The sequence below is a fragment of the Neovison vison genome, chromosome 7 (genome assembly GCF_020171115.1).
Source record: "Neovison vison isolate M4711 chromosome 7, ASM_NN_V1, whole genome shotgun sequence".
In the NCBI taxonomy this organism is placed as follows: Eukaryota; Metazoa; Chordata; class Mammalia; order Carnivora; family Mustelidae; genus Neogale; species Neogale vison.
Genome location: NC_058097.1, coordinates 53218060 through 53239882, shown reverse-complemented (window position 1 = coordinate 53239882; position 21823 = coordinate 53218060). Strand labels below are relative to the sequence as shown.

The window sequence follows — 21823 nt, the reverse complement described above, 5'->3', positions numbered from 1 at the left end:
AACCCCACGGTGAAACCCCTCTCCACCCCATCTCCACTCCCTCAACTTCTGCAGCCTTGGAATACTGTAACTTTGAGAGCAGGGGACCAGCCCAGAACCTCATCCCCACCCCCTCAACCCCGCCCCGCGCGCCCCCTCTCGCCCTCCCCATTGGCTCGTTCTAGGATGGGCGCTGTCTAGGGGCCCTCTGGTCACCTTGTCCTCCGCGCGCTCTATGGCAAAAGGACCCTGCGCAGGCGCGCCAAGGGCGCCTTTGGGGCCCGCGCTTTACGACACTTGTGCAGCAGCGGCAGCGGCAACTCGGCACTCCTTCGCGACGATTCGGCCGGGTGCCGCGGGCGGCCGTTGCCAGGGTGGGGGTCGCTTTGCGGCATGGCGATGGCGGAGGGCGAGCGGACTGAGTGTGCTGAGCCCCCCCGAGACGAGCCCCCAGCTGATGGCGCTCTGAAGCGGGCGGAGGAGCTCAAGACGCAGGCCAACGACTACTTCAAAGGTGAGCCCGCCCCGGAGAGGGGCCAGGGAGGGTGGAGAGCTGCCCAGGGCAAGGGGTGCCCGGCCCGCGCGGAACCATGGCAACGCGGAGCCGCAGCCTGGGCGCGGGGCAGACACTACCAAGTGACCTGGCTTGGGGAGGCCCAGGATGGCGCTACGAGGGGGCGACAGAGGGGGCTTCTGACAGAAGGAGTGATGCCTAGAAGTGGCATTCGGAGCGGGTGCTCCTAAGTGGGGAGACTGGGGAGGGCGCTACCAAGTGTGGGGCGGGAGGGGGACGGGAACTAGGGCTTTTCCATATGTGAGATCCTTGAGCTAGCACCTATGGTGAGACCTGAAGAGGGCGCTGCCAAGTAGTGACGGGGCTGGGGAGTGATGGTGCTACCAAGTGGGGAGATCTGGGGTGGGTGGCACCAAGTGGAGCGTGGGGGGCAATGTCCCAATAGAGTAGGGAATTGGGGGGGGTGGGGGGTAGGTCATGAGGAGGGAGGGCAAGGTGACAGGAGATTTGGGGTTGCAAGAGGAAAAGGGATGCGTGGGAGGCCATGGGAGTAAAGGTGGGGAAATCCCAAGAATAGTATGACATAAGAGCTTGGGAAAGAGTAAAATGTGGGGGCACTCATTCATTCACTAATTCAGCATGTTCATTGAGTACCTGCTTTGTGCTGAGAACTGTGCTAGACTCTGGGGATATAGCAGCGAATGAAGCAGATATGGCCCTGCCCTTTTATCGGATGTAATTGAGCAGGAGAATCAGACATTGAGCAAAAACACAAGAAATGATAAAATACTTCGAAGTTGTGAGGAATGCTTTGGGGAGAAAATCCCACAGGGTGTGAAGTAGAGAACAAGGGCTGGAGGCTGCTTTAGTAAGCGGGGTCAGGGAAGACCTTACTGAGGAGAAGGCATTTAAATCGAGAAGAATCGCAACCGAGCGTTCCAGGTGGGTGCAGCCACATATGCAAAGGCCCTGAGGTAGGAAATGAAAAGACCAGCATGGCTGAAACTTGAGCAAGTTAGCGGGGAGACTGATACAAGATAAGCTTAGAACAGGGTCCAGATCAGGTAGGGTTCCAAGAGTCACTGCAAAGGTAGTTTGGGTTTTACTCCAAGAGAAGACATTGAGTAGATAGATGGGCCAGTCTGGAGCTCCAAGGAGAGGAATTTGAGCACAGTCAGCCTATGAATGAAATAGAACACGTGGGAATGTATGAGGCCATATAGGGAGCAAAGGGGCCAGAACCTTGAGAAATTCTAAGGTAAGAAAAGAAGAAGAGGCTGAGGAGGGGTAGTCAGTGAAGGGGAAGGGAAGTTGGGAAAGATGTCAGGAAAAATGAGAGAAAGGCGTGCTTCTAGAAGGGAGGGCTGTGCTTTGGGTCAGGTTCTGCCAGGGTGAGCACTGAGTGTTGGCCGTTGGGTTTGGCTCCACGAATGTTGGCGGTAGCCTTAACAAGAACAGTTTACAAGAGCAGTTTCTGGGGAACAATGAAAGTGGTAGTCAGCTAGAAGGACACCCAAAAGTGAACAGGAAGTGAGGAAGTAGAGACAGCAGATGTTGACAAAGTGCTTTGAGTATTTTGAGCCTAAAAGGGAGTGGAAAAACAGGGAGGGGGAGCTGCTGCCTTCTTTTTTTTTTTTTTTTTTTTTTTTTTTTAAAGGATGGAAGAGTCCAAGAGTTTGGTCCAATAGCCAGAATTGATCCTGCAGGAGAGACAGGGAACTTATAGGACCAAAGTCGGGGAGGAGGAAGCAGGGGAGGAATCTAGAGCCTCAGTAGCCTTCAGTGGGCGCCGTTGGTTAGGCTGCAGCAACAAGGAGGCAGGGCCTGTGAGGGATGAGGCTGGTGGTGTAGCCTTGGAGGCCCAGTCAGGGAGTGGGTGTCATCCTCAGGGTGGTGGGGACGCATGTTAAGAGCTCAAGCCAGGATGGAGACCAGGGTAGTAGACAGGTGAGAAGTGGTGGCGTTGCTGACCAGAGACAGAAACCAACTAAAGAAATGTTTCAGAGAGGAAATGAGGGCTGGAGAGAGAGAGGAGGGAATGCCAGGCAGAAAGAACGGGATGGCAAAGGCCTATCCTGGCAAAGGTGAGCAGAGCCTGGCACTGAGGAAGTGAGTGGGGCTGGAATTGTAAAAGGCAAGGGAGGAGCCTGAGCTTTCTGCTGGGGACTCCGGGGAGCCATGGATAGTTCTGAGAAAGGGAAGGACAGGGCCAGGTTTGTGCTTTAGCCGGACCCCTGCAGAACTGGAGGCTGAGAGAGCAGGGAGGAGGCTGGGGCAGGAACCTGGGCCCAACAGGATGAAGGCCAGACCCAGGCAGGGCGGGGCTGTAGGGATGGAAGTGGATGAATAGATCTGAGATGTTGGGGAGGCTGACTTGACAGAACATGGTCACTGCCTGGCACTGGGGGGTTGACCCAGAAGTGTCCAGGACAAGGCACGGTCTCCATCTGGGTGATGGCGAGGAAGGTGGGGCTGTCCCTGCAATGGGACGAGTCAAGGGTTGATGCTGAGTCGAGGTAAGAATTCTGGGAAACAGCCATGGGGAGGGGCCCCCTCCCCCCCAGGACCTGGGCGCTCAGAAGCCCTGAGGTTGGGCAGGCAGCCAGAGGTGCTCGCATTGGGCTGGCACAGAGGAGAAAGCTCCTCCTGGTCTAGGCCCCTCACTGTCTGGCAGGCAGTGGCAGGCACAGAGCCCCAGCCTCAGGGGCTGTGGGAATAACAATAAAAAGAATAATTACAGCTCTCCTTAATTGAGCCCCTGTGGTGGCCAGGTACACCACTTTGCTTAATCTTTCCTGAGGCGCTGGGAGGTAGGTAGGAGCAGTGCTGTTTGTTTTATAGAGGAAGCTGAGGCTCAGAGAAGTGAAACCGCCAGCCCAAGGTCAGAGCGTGAGCAGCAGAGCCCGGATATCCCCCTTCCTCACCACGTGCTTGGCTCCCATGTTCAGACTCCTTACCTGGAGTCTGCAGGGAGAAGAGGATACTGTCCCCACCCCCGCTGCATCCCCTCTGTGAGCTCAGAGCTTGGTCCCCTCTCTCTGGGCCTCATCGCCCCCCTTCTGTAAAATGGGAGGAGTTGTCTCAAACCCCCAAAGAGGTTTCTGCATCCTAAGACTTTGCAGATGTGGTTAGGACCTCAGGCTTCCTAGATCCAAATCTTGTTTCTTTGTCTTGTGTACTGTGTGACCCCAGGCAAATGACTTAACCTCTCTGTGCCTTTGTGTCCTCATCTCTAAAATGGGGACTCTCTCCAGGGTTAGATGCACCTGATTTGTAAAGCAGGTAGAACAGGGCCCGGAGTCAGTGTCATTGGGTAGATGCTGCGGGAAGTACAGTTCCCTCCCATTTCCTCTGCTTGGTTCTCCTCTTCTCCTGGGTTAATCATGTATTCTCTTCTTTTGCAACTATCTGCTGTGGCCACATTCCGAATGAGAGTTTATTTAGCCCTCCCAGCTTGGTGAGGCAGGGCACGGCCAAGCATGATTCCTGCATTTTCAGATGAGCCAGCGGAGATGCAGGGAAGAAAGGCTGTTTGCTTGAGGCCTCGTGGTCAGCATCCGCAGAGCCAGGTGTCAAGCTCGAACACACCAGGCTCCCCACCCCAGGCCAGACGGCCTCTTGAGTAACACCTCAGCCATCCAGAGAGCTGGCCAGAGGGCCTCTGGAACACAGCCAGGAGGCTGGAGTTAGTCCTCGAAGGCACTGGCATTCCAGGGAGGGTCTGTCAGACTTGGGCTGTCTGGTTCTGCCCTTGCTCGTTTCTGGGAAGTCCTGGGCATGCCCTCCGGGGCTCCCAGTCCTGAGGAAGACACACTCATCACCGAATGGTGACAAACCTGGACCCAGCGGGGCTGGGATAGGTGAGCCCAGAGGCTGGGGCAGCCCGAAGGAGTGCCTGACCCAGCCTGGGGATCAAGGAGGGCTTCCCAGAAGAGGGGACATCCGAGCCATTTGAAAGATTGCCAGGTATTAGGCTGCAGGAGGAATCGTTATATTGTTCCTGGACATCTCCCTGGGACCTGACTTCTCCTTCTCCTACTGTCAGTCTGTTTCCGTCTTCCTTCCTTCCTTCCTTCCTTTATTCATTGAAGAACTATTCAGGGAGCCTGGAACCCTCTTCCATTTTCTTCACCTGACTCACTCTTTCTCATCCTCCAGATCTCCCGGTCTGTCTCTGTACTAAACACTGTGGGTCATCAGTGTCTGGAGGTGTGTGTGTGTGTGTGTGTGTGTGTCCTGCAGGACTGTGAGCCCCAGAAGGGTGGGGTAGAGGGGGTGCACATCATAGTCCCCCAAATCGGGCAAGTCTCTGAGCCTTAGCCTCCTGCCTGTTGAATGGGCACGTGGGACGGGTCCAGGCCTGGCTCTGCAGATACAGACGGGTGTTTGACCTTGAACAAGACCTCTGTGACTCATCTATAAAGTGAGTGTCAGACGGGTCCTGTGCCATGGAGAGATGTGAGGATTCTGTAGGTCAGCATGTAAAGTGCACACCCATAACTCATTTCAGATAAAAGGAACCTCCCTGTGGCCAGATGACCCATCCTGCTGCTCTACATTTAGAACCTCGGTGTCCACACCCTGCTGCGGCTGTGGCCTTCGGGATTTGTCTTGCCGATCTCCCTGCCCTCATCCCTTCCATCCTCTCACTAGTTATACTCCAGCCACAGCAGCCTCTCACTGGTCCTGGAACACAAGGCTTGTGCTGACAGCACATCCCTTCTATCCCCATCTCAGGGCTTTTGTACCTCCTGTTCCTTCTGTTGGGAATGCTTTTCATCTTGTCCAGTTTGTTGCTTCTTTTGAGTCTCTGCTGGTTTGTCCCCCTCTCCTTGAGGCCTAAGTAGATTCCTTCTTGTTTCCCACTTCCTGTTCTACTGGGCTCCCTCTTTGGGCTTGTTTACTTGCTTTGGGGGGGCTGGACAACCAAGGGACTCAGGGAAGTCACATTTGCTGATTCACAACATCTCAGCTCTGGTACTCGAATGTATCTCCCCTGGGCCATAGGACTGGAGGAAGACCCTCCAAGGTTCTGGAAGAAGTATCACCCAGGTTGGGGCCTTAAGGGGTGATGGCTGGCCATGTGTGTGGAAGTCCTGGGATTTTAAACCTGAGGAGACAAAAGTGTGGGACAGTTGGGAGGGGAAAGAGGGAATGGGCTGAGTAGACATTCCTGAGCTCAGCTACAGACCTCGGTGTCCCCAGCAGTAGGCAGGGAGAGCCAGCGTGGGGCCTGTTCTTACTGGGTGGCAGCAGCCCTGCCTCATGACGCCTCCTCCTCCATCTCTACAGCCAAGGACTACGAGAACGCCATCAAGTTCTATAGCCAGGCCATCGAGCTGAACCCCAGCAATGCCATCTACTACGGCAACCGCAGCCTGGCCTACCTGCGCACCGAGTGCTATGGCTACGCGCTGGCTGATGCCACACGGGCCATCGAGATCGACAAGAAGTACATTAAGGGCTACTACCGCCGGGCGGCCAGCAACATGGCGCTGGGCAAGTTCCGGGCAGCCCTGCGGGACTACGAGACGGTGAGCCGGGCCTCAGGGAGGGGGCCGCCTGCCAGCACCCAAGCCCAGTGAATGCTGTCTAGGGCCAGGTCGGGGCAGGTCGGGGAAGGACGGCCTCTGGGTGCGTGGCTGGCAGGGGAGGCTGCGTTCATCTGCCCCTCACCCACCTGACAGATAAATGCCTGAGAGGCCCTTGGCCTAGAGCACACTTTGTGGGTTCACATCCCAGCTCTGCCATCACTTGCTTGGTGACACTGGACGAGTCATCTGGTCTCTCTGTGCCGCCTGCTTCACAGCAGTTGGAGCACTGAGACCTGCCTCTAAGGGTTGGCATGAAGACTAAATGAGTTTCTGCTTTTTAAGCGTTCAGACCAGTGCCTGGCCCATAGCCTGTGCCCTATATTGCACTGTTGGGTTTTTTTTCGCTGTTAGTGACCAAGATCCATGCATCCTGTCTTGCAGAGGAGCTCTAATTTGGAGGAAGGCAAAACCCAAACCTGTGACTTAGAGTAGGCAAACAGAGTCGTGGCGGGCGGAGGATATGTGCTTGGAAGAAGGCAGAGAGGGCCATATGCCGTAGGGGGGCAGCAGACAGGGCGTGTGTTGTGATGAGGAGACGAGGGAGGGGACCTAGAGTACGGCAGGTCACTAGTTCACCTGCTCATCAGCCACCCCCATCCCTGTGATTCGCCCTGATGGGCACGATAGGCATGGGGATGTCAGTCACGTGTGTTTGCACCAGGGATGCCCCATGACCTCTGCGGACTGGCAGAATGAGTTGTTGTGGTAGCCCTGTGGGAGGGGGACCTATGATTAACCCCACTGTGCAGGTTGGAAGGCTGAGGCCCAGGGAGTTAGGTCACCTGTCTGCCAACATGTAGTGGGCAAGTGGCAAAGCCGGGGTTTGAACCCCTGGCACTTGTGTCTCCTGCTTCGGAGACCCTGAGAGGAGGGGTTTTGCTTGTTCTGCTCATTGAGTCATTGCTTGGCACCAACGGGCTCAGTCAGAATGTGTTGCGTTATTATTCTGCCCCCTCAGTCGCCCCCATACTCCCTCCTTTTGTTTCATTCACCACCAGGTGCTGAGGATCTTCTGTTGTGCGGGGAGGGGTGCCCAGAGGGCTGAGAGCCCTGGTCTGCTCTTGGAGGGAGTGCGGCTGGCTGCTGGCCAGGGGCAGAGGGTGGATTTCAGGTCAAGTGAAGTCTTGAGCCAAGCCCTTGGCCAGGGGACATCTGTGTCCGGGTGGGGGCAGAGGCATGGAAAAGGCGGTAATTTAGAGACCGGGGGGCAAAGTAAGGGAGGGAGTGGGGTGACCTCTGGGAGGGCAGGGGAAGGAACCATGGGACAGAGTCCTTAGAAAGGAGCTTCAGATCCCAGGCCACTCCCCAGCCTAACCTCCCCCTGTGGTCCCCTGTTGTCCACATCTAGAGAATAGGGGCAATAGGAGTAGCCACCTCCTAGGTGGCTGTGGTATGAGTAGAGGTCCCTGGGGTGAAGGCCCATTAATAAGTAACCCAGGAGGGCCCTCAGGGTGGGACAGGGGCAGGGGTTTTCAGGGCTTCGGGTGTGGGGAGGGGCCTGGAGGAGATGGGGCGTGGCAGAGGACCACAGAGGTCTGTGGCCGTGTCTTCCCCGTGCCTGGAGTTGCAGGGAGCTCTTTTCCTGGGGGTACAGACCCCTTCTCCTCATGGCTCTGCCCCCAGATCAGGCAGGGCCTAACCCCTCATACTCCCATGAGGCTGAGATGGTTGGTTCTAGCCATCTTGTGGACATGATCACATCTGAGCTTCTTCCCAGGCCTTTTGGATGCCATGGAAGGCTGGTGGTGGGGGTCCACAGCCTTTTGGGAACCAGCCTGAGGTGGGGCCACACTCAGCATTTACGTTGTCACAGCCTGTTTCCCTGTGGAGGCTTTGCCAGGAGCAGTAGGGGAGTCCCCACATGAGGCTGGGATCCTTGCCCGTGTGGCTGTTCCCCATGTCTTTGGGCGGTCCGCTTCTCCATTCTGACATTTCCTCAGGCTCTGTGAGCGCCGGGCAGTCCCCATCCAGAGTGTCTGCCTCCTGGCCTCCTGCCGTCTGGAGGAGCCCTGCGACTTGCTAGCACTTCAGGCTCCCGTTTGGATCTGGATCGCAGTTTCCGCAGAGGCAGAGCCCAGATGTGGCCTGGGATGAACACAGGCCTGAGGCTCTGCCTTTGGTTGAAGGGTCTTCCCTTTCTTGGCCTCTGTCCTCATCTGCACGCTCACCGTGGCCTTCCTCTGTTGTGAGCTCTTCACGAGCGTGGATTTGGTCCCCTGTGCAGGTAGGACGCAGAGGTCTGGGGGGGCACCCCTCCTCCAAGGTATCCTGGTGGAGTTGGAACTGGAACCCAGAGTCCCATCTTGTGACTCTTAGTGGGCCGTGAGGTCAGCCCAGTGGTTTGAGACCAGCACCTCTGTGTTCCTCAAATAGAATAGAGCAGAAAAAAGCAGTTCCTTTGGAGGAAGTGTGTACATATTTGTGAAAAAATGTTTCTCATGTATGTGTATATGGGTGTGTGGTAGAAAACCTATCTTTCCTTAACCCTGAGTCATAATCGAAAGCCTCAAGGTCACTGATGTAGGAGCTGGCACTGGCTGCACAGTCAGGACACCCAGCCAGAGGCTGGGTAGCTCTGAGTGCTTTGGCTCTCTGCCCTCGTGTCCTCATCTGTAGAAGGGGGGATAGCAACAGGGCCTGCCTGAGTGTTCGTGTGAGGAATAAATGAGATTTGTATGTTGAGTGGGGCCTGCCCCCACTTAGCATTCGTGGCCTTTTCCTCCTGGGGGTATCTGGGGGAGAGCCCATGCCAGCAGGAAGGGCTGTTGCCCCTCCAGAGGCCTCCGCAGGAACCGGCCTCCCTTTGCCATGGGTCCATGTTGAACCCCGCTCCCCGCATCCCTCTCCCCTCTGAGTAAATCCTTTCAGAGGGACCTTTGCTCCAGGATTCCTTGTCCCTTTTTTTGGGTCCTCTTCTCAGAGGACCGCTCTTCCCCTGCCGTGTTCTTTCCTGTTCGTGGTGGGAATGCATCTGGTCATCTGGGCTCAAGCTGGTCCCGGGGACCCCTTCTACACTTCCCACCTTGGATCTTGGAGGTTTGGTGTATAATAGGGTTTGCATTTGGGTTTCTTCTTCCAGCGTCGTCCAGCCTTGCAAGCCCTCACAGCACATGGACACCCATGGGATGACTGCCCCGTAGTGCCAGGAGTGCCCAGAGCTCATGCCTCGTACGGCTCCCACCGTGGGCTGGGCGCAACGGTGACCCTCCTGCCCTAGTAACCGGTAGTCTTCACACCAACCCTGCACCGTGGGCCTGTCCTTATCCCTGATTTACAGATGAGGAAACTGAGGCTCAGAGTGTGGTTCGCTCCCTCAAGGTCCCACAGCCAGGAAGTGACAGGCTGGTACCCGAATCGGGCTTGTGGCCACCAGCCCTACGCAGCAGGCAGAGCATCTTGGCACAGCCTCTTCCGTGGCTCTGCCCTGCTCCAACGGTCTCTCTTCTCTTCTGTTGCATTGTAAAAGGAACGTTGAGTATAACTTAGTGACTTAATTAAGTCACTAGAGGGTCTTGCCCTGGAGGGTGATAACCCTGGTGTCATGCTTGAGACCGTCACTGTGCAGTGCCTGCCCGAGACCCAGGTCCCTCCTGCTATCAATGTGCCCAGCCCAGCCCAGCCCCTCTCCGGCCACATCCCGTCACACTTGTAGTGATGTTCTGACAACTCGTTTGGTGGCCTGCTCTGACATGAACTGACGAGAGGCCGTCGATGGTCTCGATGCCTCCACGTGTGGTGACCAGAGCTTCCGCTGCCCAGTACTATACTGTCATCAGGAGGTGCTGCTCGGACCTGCCAGCGGCGTCACGAAGGGATCGTGAGCCCAGCTCACTGGGCCATCAGCCGGAGCATTGTGGTTCTTGCCTGTGAGCGCCCCCAGCGGAGTGGCGCTTGTCAAAACAGCTTCTCGAGGGCATCGTGGCTTCACCTGCTGTTGTGAGAAGTGAAGTGAGACCGTGCTCCCGGCTTCTCCCGTAACCACGCAGACGCCACGGTCAGGATCCGCACCATGATACAACCCACACCCCACTTTCTAAAGACAAGTCCAGTGTTGAGTTCTGACTCGCCAGGCCCTCCAGTCTGGCACAAATGACCTTCCCCTGGAGCAGGGGTGCCCGGCAGAGCCACTTCCCCTTTCGCAGCCTGGCTGGTAGTAAGTTGTGGCGGCAGCCACGGCTCCTGCCAGGCCCACAGTGAGCACGTGCTGGCTGCCAGTCCCCATGACAGGCCCTCCACAGGGGTGCTGGCACCCTGCCCTCTTCCTAGGAGCTGAGGGGGCTCAGGACAGGGACAGGAGGCCGCAGGCTGGGAGGGGCGCAGCCCAGCATGTGTGCTGCAAGGCGGGATCCTGTGCAGGCAGAGAACAGAATCCTGGCTTCTGGGGCCTCAGTTTCTCTACCTCCTCTCTCTGGGCCTCAGTTTCCTCATCCATCAAGGGGGGGTTTGTGGTAACACCCAGCAGAGCTGCTTGGAGGATTAAATGAGCAAGTTCAGTGCGTACGATGACGTCAGGCACAAAGGAATAAGGGCTCCGAAAATTAGCTGTGTACCGTTACTGCTACTGCTTTCTTTTCCCTGCCTTGTTAGTGTTCGTCCCCATCCCCTGCCCACCCTGGGAGCTCTCTGAGAATGGGGACCAGCCAGAGGAAACTCTCAGTGGTTCATCCATCCACTGGGACATATTCAGTCCCTTGGGGGGCCATCTTCCAGTGGGGAGACACCCATGTCCAGCCCGGGGGGTGGGGGTGCTCCTGGAGGACAGCTGGGGGAGGAGGAGCTAGGAGGGAGGGAAGTGTCCTGGGCTGGGAGCGGCCTGTGCAAGGTGACGGGAGCTGGCACATTGGACTTATGGATTTGGTCTGGCCGGGTTGTGCCGGGCAAACAGAAAGCAGGAGGGTCGGCAGGCCAGTGTAGGCCAAGCCGAGTGGCTGTTTGGACTTGATCCCAGGGTGTGGACTCGTACCCTCTCCCTGTCGGGAAGGACTCCAGGGGATGTCTGGGGCCGCCTCCCTCCGGAGCCTCACACCGCACCCACACCCCAGGTGGAGCCGCCTGGCAGGCTGCCCAAGCCCGAGCCTGCCCAGACAGGGAGGAAGCCATCGCCTGCCACGAGCCAGCTTCCTGCCATCTGCTGGGTCTGTGCACCCGTCCCCAGGGTGGATGAGCCCCCCTGATCCGCGGGGGTAAGGAGGTGCCTCTGCACAGGCTTCTGACCCCCCCCTGCCAGCCTCTCCCAGGGGTAGTGGCATCCCCGCACTTGAGGGCTCTTTCTGGGCCCCCAGCACAGGATCTGGGGGAGTTGCTCTTCGGGCGACCAGTGGGGTGGGCAGGTGAGGCAGGGTCCACTCACAGCAAGTACAGTTACAGATAAGGAAACTGAGGACACGGTGGGGTGATGTCCTTGCCTAAGGTGACACAGTAAGAAGGTGGCAGAGCCTTGTCTGCTTCCAAGCAGGAGGGTCAGAGTTTGCAGAAAGTGGGATAGAAGGGGGTGGGGGGGGTGCTTCTTTTACTGAGAACTTACTGTATCTCCACGTCATGGGCCTGGTGCTTGTTTGCGAGTGACCCCATTTCAAGCGCAGCGGCCCGTGGAAGGGGCCATGAGGTGCAGCCGCGGCTGGTGTGGACTTTACTCTTACCGGCACCGCAGCGCACGCTTTGTGCAAGTCTGCTCCTGTGACCCAGCTGGCCTCTGAAGCGGAGATGGTTACCGCTTCCTCCCACGGAGAGGCTGACCCGCCGCTCTGCAGTTGCTCGGCTGAGGGGTGGTGGCGCTGGGGCTTGAACCCAGGCGGCTGGCCTCTGCACACAGTCTCGCTGCCCTTCAAGGACGGAGACGGAGGGGACACCATGCGGTGCTGGCTGCGGCCTGCTGGGCCCTGTATTCATGACTTGTGCTTCCCCACGGCCCTGCCAGGTGGAGCCTGTCATGTGTGCCCCCTGCTGCCCTTTTATAGATGAGAAAATGGAGGCCCCGGGGGCCGGGTTTATCTGGCAGGTCATCGGTTCTGTTGAGTCTGTTCCTTGTGCCCGTGGGCCCAGCCCACCCTTTCCTGTTCATCCTACTTGGTGCTGGTGTGGACTGTCATGTCAGTAAAGCAGGCCTCAGCCTGCTGGGGTCCCCAGGAGGAACTCCAAGCTGAGCATGTGCTCCAAAGCTGGGAGACTTATTTTAATGACAGAGCTAAGATTTTTGTAAGAAATCCCACCTGCTTGGGTTAACAGTGTGTCCCAAACCTCAGGACTGCCCTGGGTGGGTAGCTCTCCTGGCCCAGTTTTGGGACACACAGACTGTCATCTGGAGGTGACAAAGGGTGGGGTCGCACCACTGGCGCATGGAGGCCGGGGGTCTGGGTCCAGGTTCACGGCACCCAGGGCCAGACCGGCCGAGCGCAGCCATGGTGCCCCCTTTTTTGCCTGCTCCTCTGCCCTAGGCCAGCTGTGCCTGGGCGTTGATGCCTCTTTTCTCCCTCCCTCCCTCTGCCCACCTACCTGCCCAGGTGGTGAAGGTGAAGCCCCATGACAAGGATGCCAAAATGAAGTACCAGGAGTGCAACAAGATTGTGAAGCAGAAAGCCTTCGAGCGGGCCATCGCCGGCGATGAGCACAAGCGCTCCGTGGTCGACTCGCTGGACATCGAGAGCATGAGTGAGTCAGGCCTGGGGGCCCTGCCACGCTCAGCACCGAGCATTCCACACCCCTGCACGGGCGCTCTCCATCCTCCGCTCTCCATTCCCGTGCAGCAACACCGGGGAGTGGGGGGCGGGGGGGTGGAGCTATTTCCTGGCCCAGTCCCAGGGCCGCGGTCTGTTGCTCTTCTGCCTGCGTTCTTGGGAACTCTACAGTCCTGCACTGGGGCTTGCGTCCCCCAGTTCAGGCGAGGTGGGTGAGCCCTTCCCACCCCCCGCCGGGGCCTAGCTCCCTATCTGCATCTGTACCGGCCAGCCCACCCCTCACGGGTCTCCTTGTGGGATTTGTCTAGGTCCTCCAGGCCCTCTGAGGAGTCCGTCATTCATTCCACAGTGAATTACTGAGCACCCCAGCACTGGGGATGCAGCTGTGAATAAAATAGTCTCTGCTCTTCTCGAGCTGATGCCTGGTAGGGAGAGCAATGATTAACAAGTCAGCAAATGAATTAACCATGTTACGTGCTATAAAACCAAGTAGGCGGTGGGAAGAGAAGGTGCTGGAAAAGGGGGACCCACTGGACAGAGAGGTCAGCAGAGTCGTCCGAACAGAAGGAGCGGGCAGGGAAAGGACCTGGCTGGGAAGCAGGACCTTCTCCCTCCATCTTCCTCTCGCCCTGTGCCCCGCCCCCCCCCCCATGGTGACTGTGGCCACTGACTCCCTCCCCCGCTCACACACCAGCCATTGAGGACGAGTACAGCGGGCCCAAGCTTGAGGATGGCAAAGTGACAATCACCTTCATGAAGGAGCTCATGCAGTGGTATAAGGACCAGAAGAAACTGCACCGGAAATGCGCCTACCAGGTAACGCCCCCACCAGGTGCTGCACACACTTGGAACCCCCAATAGCATCCGCCACAAAGGGCGGGTCGAGGGGAAGAGGGGCCCCGGCGGCCAGCACTGCCGAGCGGGGAGTGTGCTGAGCACAGCGCAAAGGAAGCCTTTATTTCTGATGCTGCGTTTTCGTTTCTGGCATTTCCATCTAGTTACTTTTATTAATAGTTTTCATCTCCCTGCCCCATATGTTCATGCATGTTGTCTTTTCCACTAGATCTTTTACACATTTATCATAGTTATTTTAAAGTCTCTGGTAATTCCACCATCTGGGTCATCTCTGGGTCTGCTTCTGTTGCCTGTTCTTCGTGTGGTTCCTCATTTTTTATCATCTGCTAGACATTTGGGGTAGAAGAACAGTAGAGACTGAGCTAAGTAAGCATTGTGCACAGGAGATGGCGGCCCCGTCTTCTGTTGGGCCACTGGCGTGAGGGGCCCCATCTGTCTGGTCCACAGTTGTGCGGCTCTTGCTGGAGTTCAGCCCTGGCTCGTGGTATTTTCAGACTGGAATCCAGACCCTCCCGTCAGCCCTGGCAGGATCCCAGGAATGTCTTTATGCTACAAAGTCTCCAGCTTCTGGAACTTCGGGAGCACTCTCTGATTTTCAGCCCCACAGCCAGATTTTTGGGCTGCGAGTTCTATGCTGTCCAGTGTAGGCCTCACTCCTGTGCCTGGGGAGGCTCCCCCCTTACACGCACACCGTGCTGCCTCATGCCTCCCTTTGTGTGACGGCAGCGGCAGTGGATTGACGGGTGAGAGCAAAGGCACTGGGTAGCGGGGGCTGCTTGGGGCTCTCAGCTGTCACTAGCCCGCACACGGCCCGAGTGCCCTGCCGGCTGCCCTCGCTCTGGTCCTCGAGGAGCCCCATGGCCTCCTGCCTCATGCCTTGCACCTGGGAAGCCCCACGGAAGAGCCTGTTGCCGCCACAGCTGATGGATTTAGGTTTCTTTGTGAGCACCCTCAGCTCTCAGATGGTTTTCATGAGATTGGGTTTTATGGGTTTGGGGTTTGTTGTCATTGGGGCAAGAGTGACAGTCTTTTGTAACCTCCTCATTCTGACCAGAGGTGGACATATTCTGCCTTTTTTTTTTTTTTTTGATAGTTTGGGGTTTTTTCTTCCCCAGCTTTTATTTTGAAAATTGTCAAACCTACAGAAACATGGAAAGAACAGTACAGCTAATATCCATGCCTCCTTCACCTGGATGTTAACACTTTGACACATTTACCTTCGTTTTCTACACACGTGTGCGCGTGCATGCACACGGCAGGCTTTCTCTTCTCGTTTCTTTTCTTGAACCAGAAAGGTGTTGCATCATAACTGTATCTCCTAAAAGCAGGACATTCTCCTGTGTGACCACAGGTCAGGTGTCCCCCCTCAGAAGTTAGTAAATAATGCCTAGTGCAGACAGTCCACAGGCCGTCCACAAGATCTGGAAACATTGTCAAATATACATAGCAACGCCAAGGTCATCTTAGATCTTCTCTTAGCAAAAACTAGTATTATCTACATTTCTAGACATACTTTAAAATACTTTAATACCTGCCCCCCCCCAGTTCTCCCAAAAATGTCCTTTTAAGCTATTTTGTGGTTTTGGTTTTTATGGTGTTTTTGTTTTTGTTTTTTTTTTAAATCCAGACTCCACTGAAAGAGCAGATGTTGCATTTTTATCTTCCTTCATCCAGAATAGTCTTGTGCCCTTTTGGGGAGACTCTTTCATGACACATGTTCACATGTCTGGGCCATTTTGGGTTAGAAAATGTTTCACATCTGGATTCTCCCTTGTTTCTTCATGACGCTGATTATTTTAAGGGGAACCCAGAATCTCGGTTTTCACATGACATAATCCTGACGTTGCCACAGAGGCTGCTGGGGTCACAGCTTGGGGGCCGCCTGTGGCTCCCGCCAGCACTCGCTCATCCGGCCTCCACTGCCCATCCATCTCCCCTCCCAGCCTCTCCCTCACCCTCCATGCAGCAGTGTCTGCTGGTCAGCCCAGGCTCGCCGGGGCCTGGGATGGGCGACAGGTCCTCCCTCCAGCTGTGCTCACAGCCCACCCTGCCTTCCAGATCCTGGTACAGGTCAAAGAGGCCCTCTCTAAGCTGAGCACGCTTGTGGAGACCACGCTCAAAGAGGTGCGCGCTGTGGGGCAGTGTGTGGACGGCCAGAGGTGGGAGCTCCCCGGCTGGGGAGGGGCTGTGGAGCTCAGAAACTTCACAGACCCACCTGGCTTGATCTGCCTTTCCTTCCCTCCTCCCACCCCGCTTCTCCTGGCCTCCTGGTCTCTGTCCCACCCCCTTCATTTCTGTGTCCCCTGCCTGTGTCTTTTGCATGCTTCTTCTTGGTCTTCTGTGACCTCTTGCCCCTCCCCTCACCTCTGCCCCCTCCCCACGTCTCTCTCTGGGCCCCTCCCTCTCCGGTGGCCTCTTTTCTTCCAGACAGAGAAGATTACGGTGTGCGGGGACACCCATGGCCAGTTCTATGACCTCCTCAACATCTTTGAGCTCAATGGTTTACCCTCGGAGACCAATCCCTATGTATCCTTCCTCAGCAGAGCACACCCTCCCTGTTCCTCCAGCGGGCTTTGAGAAAGGCACCCCTGCCTGCAAGCAGGGCCTGGACCTGCAAAGGGAGAAGCCAGAGCAGTTGCTCAGGCGAGGGGATGTGGGAGATGTGGCTGGCTGGCACCAGATAGGCCAGGGTCGCCCCCGCATGCTGTGCAACCTGGGCTGGTGGCTCAGTCTCTCTGGGCCCCCGTCCCTCTTCGTCTGCATATGAGGCCGCTGTCAGCACATGTGGAACAACCTCTTCTCTTGGGCCTCAGATGCCTCGTTAGCAAAGTGGGCATCGTAGGGTCTGCCTCCTGGGAGTGTCGAGAGGCCTCGAGGAGCTGAGGAGCCCGCAGTCAGAGCTGTAGAAGTATTTGCTGAGGTTACGACCATGGCTTGATAAAGGCCACGGTGTGGGGCCACCAGGCCTGTGCAGTGCTGAGTGGGAGGGTCTGTGTTCTGTTTCCCCTGTGGCTTGAGGGCTTGTACTGGGAGGGGGAGCGGAGCAAGCTGACCACCCTACATCCCCCTCCACCATCCGTTTTCCTGAGAAACAGGTGCGTTGGGGACCTTCAGTACAGTCCTGCTGAGGCTCGGAGATGCCCAGCTGCCGGGCTAGAGCCAAACAGCCAGGAGAGACAGCAGCGCAAACCCCCCGCCCTTTTGACACCCCCACTCTAGGAAGGATCAGGCAGGAGCCTGGGATGTGGGGAGGCTGAGGAGGGAGGCAGTGTCCGCCCTGCCATGTTTCCCTTAGCAGGACAGATATTTAATGGTGACTTTGTGGACCGCGGCTCCTTCTCCGTAGAAGTGATCCTCACCCTGTTTGGCTTTAAGCTCCTGTACCCAGACCACTTTCACCTACTTCGAGGTAAGCTGGGTGGCAGCTGGGTCTGGGGTCAGTGCGGCCTTGTACAGGATGAGCCCCCGGGGTGGGAGTGGGGGGGGGCCTTGTCCATGAAGAGATGGAGACATGAGCGGCAGGAGGGAATGTGGCAGTGGGCTGGGTTGGGGGCTCCTGGGGGCCCGAGTGCCAGATTCGTGGCCAGGTTCAGGGGTTGACACAGCAGCGCTCGGTACATGGTAGGTGTTGGGTAACCACCTGCTGCGGTCTTCCCTGTAGGAGGTGCTAAAGGGCTGGCTGCGGCTCACATGGGGGTCTGGCGGCTGCCTCGTCTCCTCCAAGCCCCAGGAGCCCTAGGAGAGAGGAAGGAGGTTGCATGTGGGGAGCTGGCGGCACAGCACGGGGCCAGCCCACACTGCGTGTTCCGTAGTGGGCCCCTTTTTTCCTTAAGACTTGTGCCCTTCTTGGTCCTTCTACCCTGGAAGGCACGCAGCTTCTCCAGACGGGAGCTCAAGGCCCACGGGGGCAAAGGACACAGCCATGGTCACCTGGGGCCACACCAGACCTGTGCCTTGTGGCCTTAGCCCAGTGTGAGCCCCTCAAACTGTTTATCTCTCCAGAAAAGGGGCCGAGAACAGTATCTGTGCCTCCTCGGGTTTCTGGGGGGCCGACCAGCTGATGGTGACTGTTGTGGGCTTGGGGCCCCTGGACATTGGCCCTGAGGGCACCCAGGCAGGGCTGCTGAGGCCCTTCTTCATCCTGCTGCTGCCCAGGCAACCACGAGACGGACAACATGAACCAGATCTATGGCTTCGAGGGCGAGGTGAAGGCCAAATACACAGCCCAGATGTATGAACTCTTCAGTGAGGTGTTCGAGTGGCTCCCGCTGGCCCAGTGTATCAACGGCAAAGTGCTGGTGAGGGCGGCGGCAGGACCCTGCGGGCCCCTCCACCTCCCGCACCCCTGGGGGCTGCACATGGCCACGTGCTGAGAAAGCAAGTCGGAGAGTTGGGGTGTGGCCCACGTCTCCACTCATACAGCTGTCCCCGCCCCCCCCCCGCCCCCCAGATCATGCATGGAGGCTTGTTCAGTGAGGATGGCGTCACCCTGGACGATATCAGGAAAATCGAGCGGAACCGGCAGCCCCCAGATTCAGGTGACCAGGGCGGGCCAGGTGGCACCTCCTTCCCTCCCAGAGCTGCAGCATCTCCGGCGGAGAGGGGTGGCTCTGCCCCGGTGGGCCTTCTGGCCCTTGGTAAGGACGGCAAGGCCGAGCCTCCGTGTCCTCTCTCACGGGGCTGTGCTGGCAAGGGAGCCTCGTGTTCACCACAGGGAGCACGCATCCATCGCTTCCTTGTGAGTTCGGCTGCTGAGCCCAGAGAATGACATACCGGGGCTCCTGTTGTAGCCATGAGCACAGACGGAGAGGACTCACACGGGCGCACACGCACACCCAGCTGTGGGAGGTGTGGCACGGGGCCTGGAGAGGGTGGGTAGATGCCCTCTCGGGGGACACCATATGGGAACTGATGGGGATGGAGGCACCCGCCACACAAGAACGTCCCAGGCAAGCACAGGGCTTCCCACGTCGGGGTGAGCTCCGCAGCTGGGAGGAATAGTTGGTGGCCAGTGGTTTTTGGGTGAGCAGGGATGTGCTTTTTAAAGGGGTAGATGGGCCAGACCCTGCAGAGCCTCACAGGCCTGGGTAAAGAGCATGGGCTTTGTTTTTGTTCCTAGGGCGGTGGGAGCCACAGCAGGCTCTGAGCAGCAGAGGGGTGTGATCTAAACTGCTCTGTTAGAAGTTCTCCCATTGCGGGGCCAGAACACATTGAATGGGTCTGGAGGGGAGATCACGGGGCTCCCAAGCCCACTTCACGAGCCCCTGCTCAGGAATGCCCTGCCCAACCCCTACCCCAACTGCTGTGGGGTGGGCCAGTCCCTGACATCCCCTCTCCTCCCCCCCCAGGTCCCATGTGCGACCTGCTCTGGTCAGACCCACAGCCGCAGGTCAGTGTGCCCAGGGCTGTGGCCGGCAGGTGCGGGCTGTGGGCAGAGAGGGTGGGATGGTGAGCACCCTGAGCTCCCTGTCTCCCCAGAACGGACGCTCGGTCAGCAAGCGGGGCGTGAGCTGCCAGTTTGGCCCTGATGTCACCAAGGCCTTCTTGGAGGAGAACCACCTGGACTACATCATCCGCAGCCATGAAGTCAAGGCGGAGGGCTACGAGGTGGCGCACGGTGGCCGCTGTGTCACCGTCTTCTCCGCCCCCAACTACTGGTGGGTCCCACCTCCCCCATGGGTCTGGGCTTCTCTTCCCTACCCACTGCTTTTTGTGCTGGGGGCTTTTGTTTTTGTTTTTTTAATTTTATGATCAGAAACTGTGAAAGACAGTCAGGCGGAGGTAAAGTCGTACAATGCCCACGTGGTCATCACCCAGATTCACCAGTTCCCAACTACCCGGGCTCTTCTAAAGCAAACCCCAGGCATCCCCTTTTCCATGCACTGATACCCCCATATGCTTCAGGAAGAAGGAACTCTTCTCTGCGCAAGCAGAAGACCACTGTCCCACTATCAGGTGTCAGAAGTCCCCTGAATCCAGCGCCCTTTCCTCATGTCTCTCATAAATGTCTCTTTCCAGTCTGATGCCTTCCAAGTAGGACCTGAACAAGGGCCACACTCAGTCTCCTTGTGTTCCCGTTCCCCGTCCCTCCTTCCCTGCCTCTTGCCAGGTTTTGGGTGAAGAAACCAGGCCCCTCGTCTTGCAGTTGCCTGTGCTCTGAACCAGGCCGCCCATTTCCCCCGGGTGCCGGGCACCACATTCCTCTGTCCCTTGTGATTCAGGGCAGAGTTCAGGTTCTGGCAAGAGCCCTGCCTCCATGGGGCCGCGTGTGCCCCCTGCCAGTGGGATCAGGAGGGCCCTCTACTTCCCCGTGTCCCACCTTCACCTCCTTCCCCTCATCCCCCCGCTCCTCCTACCCAAGCCTCCCCAGGGGGCAGAGTGGGGGGTGGGGGTGGGGAATCCTTTCTCCTGGATTCCTGCCTTTCCGGTTGGCTTCTTTGTCACTTGTGTCTCCCTGTCCTTCTGCATCCATGACTCTCTCCCTCTCCCAGCCTTAAGCCTCTCTGTCCCTCTCTTTTTATCAGTATCTCTCATGGGTTCTGTCCATCTGTTTCCCCCTCTTCTCTGAGACTTTCTGCCATCCAGCCTCCTTGGGTATCTTCCCCACCACCTCCCCAGCCCTGGTCCCCATGGGCCCTGCCACACCCCTAACTGGCCCCTCTGCCTCTGTTCGCAGTGACCAGATGGGGAATAAAGCCTCCTACATCCACCTCCGGGGTTCCGACCTGCGGCCCCAGTTCCACCAGTTCACAGCAGTGGTGAGTCACCTGCACAGTCCCCTGCCCCCCCTTGGCCTGGACCTGGGGAAGACGCGGCTGAGCGTTCTAGGCAGGGGCAGAGCTCAGTTGCCTAGCAGCACTTGCCGGGAGGGCTGTTGTGTGCATCTGGTGCTCTGAAGATGCCCCATTTCTATCTCCCTGGCCCCATGTGTTCTTGTCCCCAGCCTCACCCCGACGTCAAGCCCATGGCCTACGCCAGCACGCTGCTGCAGTTAGGGATGATGTGAGGCCCGCGCAACCCAGGGCCTGCTCCCCGTGTGACCCCAGGCCCGGCCCAGGGCAACGTTGGACCCCCTTTTACTTTGTAAAGTTTGTATTTATTCCCCTTTAGGTTTGCAGAGGGGGTGGGGAGCCGACCAGAAGGTACGCTCCCCAGAGAAAGAGGAAGGAGGTGGAGAGGCTGGGGTTGGGGCACATCCGGGCATTGTGGAGGGAGGCCTCAGCGTGTGGGGTGGGCGGGGCCCGATGCTTCCCCGCCTCCCTCGTGTGCATGGCCCCTCCCCCTGAAGCAATAGGGCCCCGCCATAGGAAGACCCCCGGAAGGAGGGTCATCAGGGAGGCCTCGCTTGCATCCCCCTCTCCTGGCGGCCCCGAGACGGGGCGAGGCTGGGGCTTACCCCCTCCCCCAGCTATTTTATGTCTGTAATTAAATATGTTAAAATAAAGTCATTATTGTAAGTCAGCTTGTGTCAGATGGTGGAGCTGCTGGGATTGGGGTAATCACAGCATCCCGACGAGTAGGGGGACCACCAAGCCCCACACCCCTTCTCTTCCATCTCCTGGGGGCTAGATTGGTTGGATGGCTGGGCTTGGGGCTGACCAGCCAGGCTGCCCCAGTGTCTGCACTTAACAGCGGCCCCTGGAGAGGGAAACCACAGCTGCGGCCCAGGGCGCACATGGGAAACAAGGCACAAGCTGGCCTGGGGAGGCCAGGCCCAAGCAGAAGCTAGAAAGACTGGTCCTTCCTCTGGCAATGCTGGAGCAGGCCCTCGCTGAGGCTGCCGTGTGCTCTCAGTCACTCACAGCATCCTGGCATTTATAGCATCCAGGGAAGCAGATATTTCCCTCACCAGGGAAGACCAGAGGTGTTTTCTGCCGCTCCTTCATCCTCCATCAGAGATTAATACCGAGTCCTGTCCAGGCTGCTTTGCCTACCCCTGGCCCTGTGGAGACATTTCCGTTTTAAAGTTCAAGCTTCTCTTGACCCACCTTTTTCCGGGGAGGTGCAGACCTGGGGTGCTGTCCGTCTGTGGACAGGTGACCACAGCAGGAGGGCTTGAGCTCAAGATGTCAGAATTAACTTCAAGCCCAGAGCTGCAGTTTTTCCTGTATAAAGAGGCCCCTAGCAGCATTTAATAGCTGCTTGGTGTTGCGTGTTAGGGATGACTTGATTCCAGATTGTATGTGCCTGGCAGTCCTCATAAAACC

At 57.6% G+C, this 21823-nt stretch overlaps 1 protein-coding gene across 1 annotated transcript; it reads left to right on the top strand.

Moving 5' to 3' along the window:
* The first annotated feature begins 316 nt into the window (after nucleotides 1–316).
* PPP5C (protein phosphatase 5 catalytic subunit) lies at nucleotides 317–21077 on the top strand. The gene is made up of 13 exons (XM_044257065.1): nucleotides 317–493; nucleotides 5786–6027; nucleotides 12588–12735; nucleotides 13456–13577; nucleotides 15675–15740; nucleotides 16044–16142; nucleotides 16920–17025; nucleotides 17772–17914; nucleotides 18067–18154; nucleotides 18965–19005; nucleotides 19095–19273; nucleotides 20293–20374; nucleotides 20560–21077. The coding sequence occupies exons 1-13, from the start codon at nucleotides 373–375 to the stop codon at nucleotides 20620–20622; spliced, it is 1500 nt and encodes a 499-aa protein (XP_044113000.1). The 5' UTR covers nucleotides 317–372; the 3' UTR covers nucleotides 20623–21077.
* Nucleotides 21078–21823: the final 746 nt, after the last annotated feature.

Bases quoted from the DNA above. Each gene is read 5' to 3' on its own strand.
- PPP5C (XM_044257065.1), top strand. From the start codon at position 373: ATGGCGATGGCGGAGGGCGAGCGGACTGAGTGTGCTGAGCCCCCCCGA. The intron at 12,736-13,455 runs GTGAGTCAGGCC...CTCACACACCAG, and splicing joins GCTGGACATCGAGAGCATGA to CCATTGAGGACGAGTACAGC. The intron at 15,741-16,043 runs GTGCGCGCTGTG...CTTTTCTTCCAG, and splicing joins TGGAGACCACGCTCAAAGAG to ACAGAGAAGATTACGGTGTG.